At 37.9% G+C, this 14,455-nt stretch overlaps 2 protein-coding genes across 7 annotated transcripts in view; one reads left to right on the plus strand and one right to left on the minus strand.

The window, feature by feature from the left end:
- akap9 (A kinase (PRKA) anchor protein 9) overlaps nt 1-2,361 on the minus strand; it is a 70,636-nt gene extending 68,275 nt beyond the window's left edge. For all 5 annotated transcript variants that reach the window (XM_044336326.1, XM_044336324.1, XM_044336327.1 and 2 more), the window contains exon 1: nt 2,122-2,361. In XM_044336326.1, the coding sequence (XP_044192261.1) occupies nt 2,122-2,169 (48 nt within the window). In that variant the 5' untranslated portion in view covers nt 2,170-2,361. The remainder of the gene's footprint in view (nt 1-2,121) is intronic.
- A 7,406-nt stretch (nt 2,362-9,767) lies between these two features.
- LOC122969432 (transcription termination factor 1, mitochondrial) lies at nt 9,768-13,652 on the plus strand. 2 transcript variants are annotated; one of them, XM_044335087.1, is made up of 3 exons: nt 9,772-9,868; nt 10,498-10,610; nt 11,273-13,652. In XM_044335087.1, the coding sequence occupies exon 3, from the start codon at nt 11,322-11,324 to the stop codon at nt 12,477-12,479; it is 1,158 nt and encodes a 385-aa protein (XP_044191022.1). In that variant the 5' UTR covers nt 9,772-9,868; nt 10,498-10,610; nt 11,273-11,321; the 3' UTR covers nt 12,480-13,652. The 2 variants fall into 2 exon arrangements, with proteins under 2 accessions (XP_044191020.1, XP_044191022.1); XM_044335085.1 differs by lacking the exon at nt 10,498-10,610 and having other exon boundaries at nt 9,768-9,868.
- The last annotated feature ends 803 nt before the right edge of the window (nt 13,653-14,455 follow it).

The raw sequence follows: 14,455 nt of genomic DNA on the forward strand, positions 1-14,455 counted from the left end.
CACCTGATTCAAAAAACACATTATCCACTGAGCTGTCTCTGGTCTTTGCTTTTGAATTTTTAACTAGAAAATCACATTGATTCTGTATAAATATACATTTTGAGGCATACATATACTATGCAGACTAAAAAAATAGTTTCAACAAATAGAGACATGCCATCATCTCAACACTCCCCACTGTTCACACTTTGGTCCAACACATGTCTGTTTAGGATTTCGTCAGTTCTTGTAATATTTTCCAGACTTGAGTCTTGTAGCAGATCTAAACTTTCAGGATCCAATCTGCATTTATGAGGCTAGCAGAATGAGTGATGAAGTCCTGGATATCTCTGCTAACTATTAACAATGTGTTATTCAGTGAAATATCTTGTGAAGTTTCTCCCCTACATGTGAGGGCATGGTGACATGGTACCATGTAGAAAAACAGCGGTGAAATCCTCCTGCAGTACAGAGGGGCCTTTTATAAACCAAAATGCCAAAGCCACAACCAAGGAGATGGTCTTTCTCGTGGTCTCTCCCACTGTGCAAACCTAAAAGCCGGAGCACCAGCTCCAAAATGAAAAGTGAACTGACCAAATAACACAACAAAGATAACACATATGTTGAATGTTTCTCTGCAGTGTCAGGATCAAGCTTGGAAAGTGTTTGGTCTGCTTGATTCAATTCATTCTGACCCTCAACACTAAATCTTACTATAATTTCAGCAGGGGTTTATAGAGAACCTCAGCTTGACAAAAACTGTAATTCTAAGAGTTATGAACAATTAACAAGAGTGGTGACAACAATTTTTCACTTCTGTGCATACCCTCGTGTATGTTAATGGGGTGGACAAAATATTGGGAACACTTTTCAATATAATTCACTCAAGTACACCACCACCCACTACAAGCTCCATAATAAACATAAAGTAGAATTATCACCTTTCTAATAATGTCAACAAAAACGGAAACGGTATAAGCTTCATAAAAGGAGAATTTATAGCAGAGCTGTTGTATTGGTATTGTGAGTGTACATGCTTGATCCCAAGAGCCACATGTGTTCTGGGTGTTTTATTATCATACTGTTCATTATTTATTAATATGCCCAAAGTGGAGGTCAGTGAAGTAGGAGCGGGTCTGACCAGCTTCTGACAATATTGTCAGATATTGTTGTTAAGATTATTATCTTCAGCACAATACTCAAGATCACTCTCGCTAACCCTGGACAATTCAAATCACTTCACCTCAGTGTGTAATTGTTTTCACTGAGTATTGTCCTCTTTTCATCTCTTTAACTCTGTGTATTTTCTTTTCAACTCTGTATCTCAACATCATTGCAAACAAGGGAAACCTCAATGATTTTTGAGGCTTAAAATAAAGGTTTTATTGAATGAATGAATAAATGAATAAATGAATGAATGAGTGAATCTCCTTGCAGGATTATTACTGACAGAGTTCGAACCTAAGTACACAAGTATACAAATATCAGCCACATACAGAGAGGCTCTGCAAGGTCATGCCATAGTTCACCAGAATAAGCAAAGCACAGAAAGAGCGTCAGGTCTGTGACAAAATTAATAAAAATGACCTGGACATCTAGCAGGGTTTTAAAGAGGGGAAAATGAAGCATTATTCTGAAGGTCTGTATCAACGCTGTTTTACAACAGTTACTGGATGAATGGGGGGGTTGTCCTGACCTAATTGGTGATGAAGCAAATGTAGCATAAGTTTGGCATGTGGGGCCGGTGTGTTTACTCAAGCTAGTGGGGTTACGTCCTGTAAATCCTGTTACACCAGCCAGACAGCCTCACTCCTTCAAGTGGCGTTTATAAGCCTTCGATAACGATGTGACGGCCTGACTGGTGGGTGATCATTATGATTGTAGTGCATCACGCATTCCAGTTTCAGGAAAAGTAAAAGGAAACGGCATGACAAAGGAGTATGTGGCGGGCAGCAGCCATGCTAGCCCCCCCTCCCTGGCTGTCAGAGCATGTTTCCTGACAGCTGAGAGGGAGGGGTTGGGGTGAGGGGAATAACAGCTGACAGACCCAACAATGAGAAAACAAGCTGTTCACAACATTAGGTCACTACTTTACAGCCTTGACAGCAGTACGAGTGAGTTATACTAACACTAAACTCCTACCTTTGCTTTGCCGGCCTCCAGCTTCTTCTGCCTCTGCTCGTCTTCCATCACCGCGGTCTCTGTGGCTGCAACAAGAGGGAAACGGCTTCATACGAGATATCAACGAGGAGAATCTAAACAGCTCGCTAAATATATCTCGTCTGGATTTTCCAGCTCGCTGCCAGAGACTTCCCACTCGCATTTACTAGGAGCTGTCTCCTTGTCGGCAGTCCGCCGCCATGTTTTCCACGTAAACATGAGACCCGTCTATGATGACGTCGTGTAGGTGCCTTCGCAGCCACGCCCACCGGCATTCCACTAGTGTTGCCTTCAAATGCTGTCAGAAAATGCCACTGCATGTTTGGGACGGGATCACAATTTTTCAAGTCTGTCCTAAAACAATGGTCAGGTGCCAAAATGAACACTGAAACATGTTTTTCTTGCTGTAATCATTCCTCCTGTTCATACTGGCCATTAGAAGATCCCTTCATGATGCACTGCCAGCGTAAGTGATGGGGGACAAAATCCACAGTCCTCCTTCTGTGCAAAAATGTATTTAAAAGTTTATTTGAAGCTAATATAAAGCTTCCACCATCCAAATCAGTCTATGGTCATATATGTCTTTCAAAGTTACTTCTTAGTGCCAAAATCCCTCTTTTTGTCATGATCCTTCCACTACAGCTGAACATGACACTGTCCGTCAAGAAACAAGGAGGGAACTTTGTACTAAATAACCAAATATCCACTTTATTTGACTAACTCAAATGGCAAATCAAGTCAAGTCATGTCAAGTCTTTTTTTTTATAGCCCAATATCTTATATAGCACAAAACACCCTTGAATCAAATAAGTAAAAACTCCCTAAAAAAACAAAAAAAACTTTAACGGGAAAAAAATAGAAGAAATCTCAGGAAGAGCAACAGAGGAGGGATCCCTCTCCCAGGACAGACATGCAATAGATGTTGTGTGTACAGAATATAGAGAATAGAACAAGAAAGACAAATTACAGAAATACAGAATGGAAAACAGGATGACTAAATTATAATGGATTTATAATATTTTTGAAGCCTCATATTATCGTCAGATAAACTTTTAAATACATTTTTGCTTTAAAAAAAAGTACTGTGGATATCATCCCCCATCGTTTCATCCCCCATAACTTACATTGAAAGTGCATTTGAATTTTATCTGAATTCTCAGTCTTAACAAACTTAGTCCTTAGAACAGATAAGGTAATTATAGTAGGTGATTTTAACATTCATTTAGACGTTGATAATGGTAGCCTTAGCACTGTATTTATCTTATTATTAGACTCAGCTGGCTTCACTCACTGTTTTAACCACATCCTAAAGCCATCAACCTTTCTCTAAGACCCCATCCCAACTACACTGCTTAAGGAAGTCTTACCCTTAGTTAACACCTCTTTACTATGACTATATGATCAATCTGTCTTTAGTAACAGGCTACGTACCACAGTCCTTTAAAGTAGCTGTAATTAAACCTCTTCTTAGAAAGCCTATTCTTGATCCAGGTGTTCCAGCTAACTATAGACCTATACCTAACCTTCCCTTTCTCTCCAAGATCCTTGAGAAAGCAGTCGCCAATCAGTTGTGTGACTTTCTTCATAACAGTAATTTATTTGAGGATTTTTAGTCAGGATTTTGAGTGCACCATAGCACAGAGACAGCACTGGTGAAAGTTACAAATGATCTCCTAACTGCATTGGTCAAAGGACTTCTCTGTATTTGTCTGGTTAGTTCTTCATACTGCATTTGACACCGTTGACCATTACATCCTATTACAGAGACTGGAACATTTAATTGGCATTAAAGAAACTGCATTAAGCTGGTTTAAATCCTATTTAACAGATCGATTTCAGTTTGTACACATTAACAATGAATCCTCTATGCACGCAAAAGTTAGACACAGATTTCCACAAGGTTCTGTGCTTGGACCAATACTATTCACCTTATATATGCTTCCTTTAGGCTATATTATTCGGAAAAACACTCCATAAAATTTTTATTATTATGCAGATCATACCCAATTATATTTATCAATGAAGCCAGATGAAACCAATCAGATAAAGAAACTTCAAGCATGACTTAAGGACATAAGGACCTGGATGACCTGAAATTTTCTGCTACTAAACTCAGACAGAACTGAAGTTATTGTGTTTGGCCCTAAACACCTTAGAAACACAATGATATAGCTACTCTAGATGGCAGTCCCTGGCCTCCAGCATCAATGTAAGGATCCAGGAGTTATCTTTGATCAGGATATGTCCTTCAACTCCTACATAAAACAAATTTCAAGAACTGCCTTATTTCACCAACATAACATTGCAAAAATCAGGCACATCCTTTCTCAAAAAGATGCAGAAAAACTAGTCCATGCATTTGTTACTTCTAGGCTGGTTAATTACAGTTCCCTGTTATCAGGATGTCCCAACAAAACTCTCCAGCTCCCTGTAAAATCCAGAATAGAATTTAAAGTCCTCCTCATCTACGAAGTCCTTAATGGTCAGGCACCATTATATTTTAAAGAGTTCATAGCACTCTATTACCCCACTAGAACACTGTGATTCGGTTGTGGACCACCTGCTGCCTGTGGCTGTGGACTGCCTGCTGTCCCCTTGGTCCAGCTTGATGCCCTCTGCTACTACTATTATTATTAGTCATATTTGCCCACTGCTACCACTATTATTATTAGTCATATTTCTATTCTTCTTCTTCTTCTTCTTCTTATTATTATTATTATTATTATTGTTATTATGTTGTTGCTGTGTTTCTCTGTGTCTCACGCTCCCCCTCCTTCTTTCTCTCTCAACCCAACCGGTCAAAGCAGATGGCCGCCCACCTAGAGCCCGGTTCTGCTCGAGGTTTCTTCCCATTAAAGGGGAGTTTTTCCTTGCTGCTGTTGCCAAATGCTTGCTCATGGGGTAATGTTGGGTCTCTGTAAATTAGAGTACAGTCTAGACCTCCTCAATGTGAAAAGTGCCCTGAGATAACTTCTGTTGTGATTTGGCGCTATATAAATAAAATTGACTTGACTTGACTTGAAGGGGATCTTCTAATGGTCAGTGTGAACAGGAGGAATGATTTAAGCAAGGAAAACCTCTTTCAGTGTTCATATGGGCACCTGACTGTTGTTTTAAGACAGGCTTGAAAATTTGTGAACCTATCCTTTAATGTACACCACACAATACTACAGTTTTGATCAGTGGTGACAGAGGTATTAAGATATTATATTTAAGTAAAAGCAGCAATACCACAGCAAACAAATACTCTATTACAAGTAGAAGTCCTGCATTAAAAAATTTATGAAGTACAGGTACATAAGAATTAGCAACAATAGGTACTTCAAGTATCAAAAGCAAAAGTAGTCATTATAAAAAATGGCAATATTCAGCATAATATTTATCATATTATAGTATTGGAATATTATTAATGATGTATCAACGTATAACCAGCATCTCAAGGTGGAGCTAACTTAAACTGCTGTCAGGTAGTGAAATCTATAACAATCCAGCATATTTTAAAAAGCTCATCATACTGTATGTTTTGTATGTAAAATCTTGTTATTGTTATTGGTATGTTATTGTGTATGACTGATGTGTAGACCTTTGCTTGCTGTTCAATAAAGTAATAATTTTCCATTAAAGAGATAAAAAGCTGGTAAAATAGTAAAAGAAAATATGTTGCCCTTAACATTTTGATTGGACCACATGGCTCTGTTATTTTGTTTCTGTGTCTTTTCTGTTTTAATAGAGGTACAGATGTGACAGAATCTTTTAATGTCACAGTTTATATACGGCAAGTTTTCTTATACTTATAAAACATTTAATTAACATGTCTAATGATAATAGTTTTCATAATGGCCAGGATTTTATTGTATCATATGCAGCCTGAATTCTCCTTAAAAAACGTCTGTTCAGTTTCTATGGTAACAAGAGGAAAGGTTGCCAGAGCTGTCCCAGTTGAAAGGCTTCCTTTTTAACACTAAATATTTTCAAAGCTGTATTTTCTCCTAATAAAGGCTTCAGACATCACTTCACATTTTACAGCGTGACACTTGGTTGGGCTATTTTGTGAACATCTCAAACAATGGTGGAAACATTTGAGCTTCCTTTGCTGAATGGGACAGCAGGTAACATGAGAGACTGGCATCAGTTTCTTGGACAGATGGAGGTGATAAAGAACAGTATGGCCAATATTTTACTAACAGACAGACTCCACGTCGAATTGATCTTAGTATGAAAATGGTTCATTAGATCAAGATATGTGATATCTGCAGACATTTTCAGCATATAATTCAGCAGTGATAATTGAGCTTGATAGAAGCCAGAATGTATTGTCGTGTTGTTTCTCTTCATTCATTCATTAATTCTCCTACATGAATTGCTAAACCAATTGGAGATGTGGGCAATGTTTCAGAGGTAACCTGGAACCATGGCTAGTGATAACCAAGCACATAGTCAGGTTTCAGAAATGCTGAGGTAATTTTTTACTAGATTCTGCCTTGTTTATTTTATTCCTGTATCTTATTTGTTTATTTTGTGTTATACAAATAAATGTTATATTACTTTATCATAAGTCCAAATTTGCTCAACGCAATCAAAGAAAGTTTGGAAAATTCCATGATTATTTTAGTTTTCCACATTTTTTTTTAACAGTGCAACTACTCTATACTCTTAAATTCCCACATTTCCAGGAATATTATCTTGGTGGAGAGATACTAATGTTAATGTAATTTTCCTAAAAGCTGTCTATTCGTAGAATGTAAACTCCTCCTTGACCTCAGGTTGTTATAAAACCTCCTAAATTCCCAGAGACAACACAATGTTTGTTCTGAATTTGAACTATGACCTTGGTGGCATCCTCCAAATATCTATAAAGTACTATTTTAGGCCGCAGTCCATTTACCTTGTGCCTCAATATGCTCCATACAAAGTATTTTGTAACAGAAAACCCACTACATTCACAAGTTACCAAAATGTGCAACTTTCTATTCTGCTTCGTAGATGACTGATTTGAAACATACCAGCGGCAGCAGCAGCAGGAGATGACGCTCTGTGTCTTCGGCTGACAGGAGCTGAGCAGCTTATAGTCTGACAGATCTTGAATTCCACCCATCTTCTTTTGGACATTCTTACGAATTTGATCCCACCTGTGAACACTCGTTTGTGCAACAACGTCCGTAGGAACTACTGAGCATTTGAAAGTTTTTGTCACTTTCTGAATTATTGATTCACTGCAGGAGTACTGTGTCAGCAGTTACCCCAGCAACTTTACCTGGTAGGCCATCAGCAAATGGATCAGGACAGAACATCCATGTAGTATTATAAACACAAAAGCAGACATATTCATGCAATGGAAGTAACACATAACATTTTCAGAGGGAGCTACATGGGAGCTACAGTTTCCAGTATATTTGGTACACCTGGCTTAAACTAATCCAGTCTAAAACAACAGGGGCACATTACTGTAAATCCTACCCTCATTAAAATAAATGAGGTGGACAAAATATTAAAAACACCTCTAAACATTAATAATTAGAATCAAAAACCCCTAAAATAGTTTCAACAAAAAGATTAAGGTATCGTGCCATCCCTTTATCAGAAATTTTAGGCTTGTAGTGTTTCTTTTCATTCTTCTGCTCTTCAGTGCACAATGTATTTGATTTTTTTTCATACATAAATTGCTATATGCATGTTATTTGAAAGTATATAGAAACGCCCATATTGTATTTTTTTCCTTTGGTTTTGCATATGTCTTATTGGGAGATGCATGTTGTTTTTTTGTTTGTTTGTGTTTTTGATAAATAGCGGTGTCTTGTAATACCATGTGGGATGGGCCAATTATTTGGCATGACACAGAAATAAACTCTAAATGAATAGTAGCAAAGTGTACCTAATAAACTGGCAAATGAGTGTAAGATTTTCCCACGGAAGCAGCCATAAGGTATATAAATTTATAAAGCGATAAAATGTATGAATAGTCTCTGATTCACAGGCAGAAAAATAATTTTATCTCATTAGTGTAGGATCAAATCCAACCACAGTCTTGCTTGTTGAGTCTTACACTAAAATGATTAAAACAGGCAGCAGCATATGAGGCCATAAGAGTTCCTCACATCATTATGCAAATGCAGACAAAAGTGCTTTGGGATAAATGGGAGGAGAGTGGGACTGGGTGTGGTGATGAAAAATAAACTGTGTTCTGTTGATGACCAAGACAAAATAAAATTGAGACTCTGCTCAATCTATCATGGAGAAAGCTGTTTTGATTAAAACACCACAATCACATCAATATCATAGAGCAGTGGAGAGAAGGCTCATTTGTATAATGAAGATATCACTGGGCTGTATTAAAATATTCATGAGTGGTGGGACTCATCAGTAGAGGCAGTGGGTCAGTGGAATTTTCAGTGCCAAGCTGTGAGACATGCCACATGGTAAATGCTCTCTTGTATCTCACAGACATACAAGGATATCAGCTGTATGTCTGACATGCATTAAGTATTAATGTCTGTAACCCACAGTCCAAAGCTCTACAACTTGGTATTTTTTTATATCATACTGAAAATATTAACCATGCCAACCATCAAAATACACATATGAATGGACTAAGAGCTATGTGAGTGGTTGAATTGAATCCTTTATGTACTTTGTACCGTACCAACAACATTGCTGTGTTGTACTCCTAAAAGTAATTGCTAGCCTTATAATGTAAACACTACCATTATTGTGAGCAGGGTGAAAATAATTCCAAATCAATATGTATTATTGCATATGATATTATCATTCATTCATGTATCCTATAACTAGAGCTGCAGCGATTAATTGATTAAAAGATTAGTCGATTGACAGAAAATTAAACAGGAACTATTTTGATAGTTGATCATTTTAGTTAAAAGAAAAGTAATGTAAAAATGCTAAAAAAAAAAAAAAAAAAATTGCTGGATGCAGCTTCTTGGATATGAGGATTTGAAGCTTCTCTGTGTCATACATGATAGTGAACTGAACATCTTTGGATTTCAGACTGTTGATAAGACAAAACAAGACATTTGAGGATGTCACCATGGGCTCTAAAAAATTATAATGGGCATTTTTCACCATTTTTATGTCATTTTATAGACAAAATGATTAATCAAGAAAATAATCTGCAGATTAATCGATAATGAAAACAATCGTTAGTTGCAGCCCTACCTATAACCTGTGGAAACATTTCTTTTTAACAGAACAATACAAACTAAACCGATCATACCAAGAATACTAGCAAAAAATACTGTAAATATATGAATATATTGTTAATTCTTTAAAAATTGATAGTAAAAAAAAAATTATATTATATCATCAAAATTATAACAATATTTCTTAGTAAGAACCCAAAGGTTTAATTGTAAGCCTTTTACTTCCATCTAGTGGTTGAAAGTGAACCTAAAATACTTTTTTACTCCAATGCAATAGATGGCGCTCAAATAGAGATTCTGGTGTTTCATGTTTCCGCTCCAGCTTGCCACACGCTTTACTCTGCTTCTGATTGGCTAGTACTCGTTGTCTGCGTTGGTTAGATTGGTTAGGTTGAGGCATGAGGAGTGAGATGATTGGGTTAAAGTTAGTATATTATGGTTAAAGCCAATCAGCGGCAGAGGAGGAGGCGGGTCTTCGTAGAATGCGGGGTGGCAATACAAATAACGCAGATAGGACTGTCAGAAATGTTCCGACTCACCGGTATGTAGGTGACAGATGAAACCGAGCTCATATGGTACGTGCTGTGGATTTATTTAATCTCTACAACAAGGTTAAGGCTTGAAGAATTGATAAATAGTACACGGTAAAGCTATCTTTCAGTTAGTCGTGATTTAGGACTGAAAAAGTAACACCAAATTATGGCAGTTGTGACAGTATGGATGAATACAAATGTATGAATGTAGTAGCTGTTTTAAGTAGGGATCATTTAAATAATGCTGGGTTGTTTAATCTATAATAATGCATATTTTTTATTTTATTAATTGGTTTGTGTGTAAAATCTGAATCTGAAGAGTGACTAGTGACTAGTATAGTGATTGCATGATTTTGATGACACAGGTGTGAGCAAGGCAGCCATGTCTCACCCTGCAGAAAATTCTCATCCTCACACCGTTGAGATTTGATGCTTCTCCATGACAGAGGAAGTTGCTAGAACTTTATTGTACATGCTCCAGTCTGCACCAAACTTTACATGTTTGGTAAAGAGTCCCGGCCTGAACACGTCTACATGACAATATTCCATCAGTGATGCAAACTGGCTGAATAGCGCCCCCCACAAAATTTCAGTAAAGCAGCCCCAACAGTGGGCAAAATAGTGGACAAAGGAAGTGATGTTTATCTCCTTCTTGCACTGTCTGAAAACAGCCTGGGTCTGACGACATCTACATGCCCGTGACAGAAGCCCTTCGATTGCACCGCAGCCCGACGTGTGCAGAGGCGCGAGGGCCTGTTCATCGCTGCTTGCAGCTTTAATTAATGTATGTAATACAGAGTATGGCCTGTAAGAGTTGGTTATAGGCTGAGTTTGAGTTTTTATATGAACATTGCAGTGGTGGAAAGTAGTAAGTCACATTTTCTCAAGCCCTGTACTTACATACAAATTTGAAGTACTTCACCGGAGTATTTTCATTTTATGCTACATCATACTTCTACTCAGCTGCATTTCAGAGGGAAATATTGTACCTTTTGTTCCACTGGATGTATTTGACAGCTATAGTAGTCACTAGTCACTCTTCAGATTCAGATTTTACACACAAACCAATTAATAAAATTTTTAAAAAAATGCATTATTATAGATTAAACAACCCAGCATTATTTAAATGATCCCTACTTAAAACAGCTACTAGGGCCTACATTACAATGCTTCTTATAAGTAAATACACCACTAATACAAATACAGAAATGTGATTTGTGCAATGATGAAACCTGCCGCAGCCAGTTAAATTATAGCATCAAAGATGTCATCATATTAGACATCAAGCTAACATTATTTCCTATTAGTTACCGATAAAAAAACATTTAGCTGTTGTTCACTGTTTATGGCCAAGTTGATGATATGATCAAGTCTTGTTTCATTCTTTGACTAGATGTCTCTGTTATTATTCAGCAGAATATGCCATGTTTATTTTTCCTCTTTTAGGTGCACTGACACTGACAGTGATGCCACAGTGTAGCCCTCCTCATTAAACATGGCAGCAGTACCTGGACTCAGGGCTCTTCTCAGCCTCCGTCGATCACTGATATTGCAGCAAGCCTTTGGGCTAAACGCAGTACAGTTAACAACCTGCTTTCCAAGGAGTCTTTGCAGCGTTACTACAAAAAATAATGAGCCAAAACCGGCGGTGAACGCAGAGAATGAATCTCTGCTGGAGAACCTGAATCTTATGGGAGTTGATGTGAACATGGCCCGCCAGCGTCAGCCAGGGGTTTTTCGTAAAGCTTTCACCAATGAGCAAGGCCTTGCTCAGTTTCTGCAAAGCAAAGGTGCCAGCCGCAAAGCGATCGCCAGCATCATATCCCGCTATCCTCGCGCCATCACCCGCTCCATCAACCACCTGGAACAACGCTGGCAGCTGTGGAGAAACATCTTCCAGACCGATGAAGAAATTGTGAGCATCCTGGATCGCTCACCCGAGTCTTTCTTTCGCTCCAGCGATAATGGGAACTTAGAGAAGAACATACATTTTCTGACCTCGCTGGGACTCAACTCCAAAGATCTCCACCGGCTGCTGACCACAGCGCCACGGACATTCTCCAACAGTTTAGAGCTCAACAGGCAGATGGTGGAGTGTCTGGAAGATATCTGTGCGGAGCTTGGTGGAAAGGATCCAGAGCAGTTTGCCAAAACTGTCATATCCAGAAACCTCTACATTCTCATCCGAAGCACAAAGAGAGTCAAGACAAACATCGATAACCTGAGAGCTACTCTTAAGCTGACTGACTCTGAACTACTGGATCTCCTTCAAGGCCATGGGGCAGAAATTCTTGATCTTTCCAATGAGTATCTGAAAAAGAATATTAAAAGCCTTCAGCAGAAGATGGTCTCCCTGGGCTGTCCGAAATCTGACATCAAAAAACTAATCATCAGCTATCCAATGGTTCTGTACATTGGCCCAGATACGCTGAGCTCTAAACTGGACTGTCTCCTAAAAGGAGGAATTACAATGAAACAGATATTGCAGAAGCCTAAGGTTTTGGACTACAGCACACAGAACATTACAGGGCGATTAGAGGAGCTGCAGAGAGTTGGATATGACTTCCAGAAGAATGGCATCAACATCCTGGACTCTAGTCGAAAGCGGTTTGTGGCAAAGATGGAAAAACTTGCTGCCTCACCAGATGACTGAACGTAGCAGCCAGTATTATTATGTTAAGATAATGATGGGTGGTGCCTTTCATTAATATTTGCTTCAAGATAATCATGTCTTTTGGTTTCTTTCCAAGAACTAAATTATGATATCTGGCCACTAGAAGATCCCTTCATAATGCACTTTCAATGTAAATGATGGGGAACAAAATCTACAAGCCTCGTTCTGTGCAAATATATATTTAAAAGTTTATTTGAAGCTTTAGCCATCCACAGGATTCACATCAAGTCAATATCTGTCAAAATCTTTTTGGTGCCAAATTCCTGCTTTTTGTTATGATCCTTCCACTGCATCTGAACAGGAAAACACTGACTGTTGAGACAGAAAGAGGGAATTATTTTACTAAAAAGGCTGTAACTCTGGAACATATCCACTTAACTTGATTAACTCAGACTGCTGAAGCCTCATATAAGCTTCAGATAAACTTTTAAATACATTTTTGCTCAAAACAAGGACTGTGGATTTAGTCCCCCATCACTTACATTGAAAGTGCATTTGGAGGGGGTCTTCTAACAGTCAGTATGGACAGGGGGATCGATTACAGTGAGCAAAACCTGTTTCAATGTTCATTTGGGAGCACCTGACTATTGTTTTAAGAATTATGTCCTTTAATATTTCTAGTAGGGCTGCAAGTAACAATTATTTCATTATCAATCATCTGGCAAATATTTTCTTGACTAACGAAATATCAGAAAATAGTGAAAACTGAAAAAGGACAAGGTGAAATCTTCAATTTGCTTGTTTTTTTCCAACCATTAGTCCAACAAACATTCAATTTACTATCACATCAGACAATGAAAGGAGCAGATCTTCACAACCAAGAGGCTGAAGTAGTAAATTTTTGGCATTCAGTGTTGAATCCATCATCAAAATCAGCTATTACTCAATTATCTGTCGACTGACTAGTCGATTAACTGACTCCTGACAAGAGCTCCAACACCTAGTGATATCTAGACCAAAAATATTTTCCTAACATTGCAGCTGTTCAAAAGTCACTTCTCTAAGTATGCACATGTATGACTGTAAGAAATTATATTTTTGTGCTGGTCAAAGATGTATAAATTACTCAACATGTTCATGTTGAAAAGCTGTTCATGGAAGTCATGTGAAGATGCAATCTTGAATAAAAGTGACGTCAAAACAAGGGAATAACATCTGTCTACATCTTTTATATTTCTATCTTTATATGATCTTTATATTTATATTATATTTATACTGAAATATGCTATACAGTGGTGAAAAGTACATTTACTCAAGTACTGTATATAAGTACAATTTTGAGATACTTGTACTTTGAGTATTTCCATTTGATGCTACTTTATACTTCCACTCCACTACATTTCAGAGGGAAATATTGTACTTTCTACTCCACTACATTTATTTCACAGCTTTAGTTACTTTTCAGATGAAGATCTGACACAATGGATAATATAACAGGCTTTTAAAATACAACACATTGTTAAAGACGAAACCAGTGGTTTCCAAGCTTTTTGGCTTTTGACGTCTTGCAAAAAGCAGCATGTAGTCAGGGTCACATTTCAGATGTCTGAGTTGTTAACAGCTCCACCAAATAGTGATTTCCCCCCCCCTAAACTTCTCACATGGTTTCATTTCAATAAATGTTCAAATGATCCAATATTTCACCAAAAATCAAAGATTAGAGAAAAAGTCCAAATACAGAAAACAAATCTGTGTATCAGAACTTTGTTTTTTCTTCTTTTCTCTCCCATTAATCATCTCACGACCTCTCAGATTTATCTGGTGACCCTTTGGAGGGGCCCAACCCCTAGGTTGGGAACCACTTGATTAAACTATCTGTGTATAAAGAAGTTCAAACTAGCTCCACCACCAGCTGCCACAACAGTAACATGCTGCTCACACACTGATGCTTCAGTATGAATAATCTAATGATGTCATATATAATAATATACCAGTCAGAGGGACCAAACCACTAC

Source organism: Thunnus albacares, chromosome 19 (assembly GCF_914725855.1).
Source record: "Thunnus albacares chromosome 19, fThuAlb1.1, whole genome shotgun sequence".
Classification (NCBI taxonomy): Eukaryota; Metazoa; Chordata; class Actinopteri; order Scombriformes; family Scombridae; genus Thunnus; species Thunnus albacares.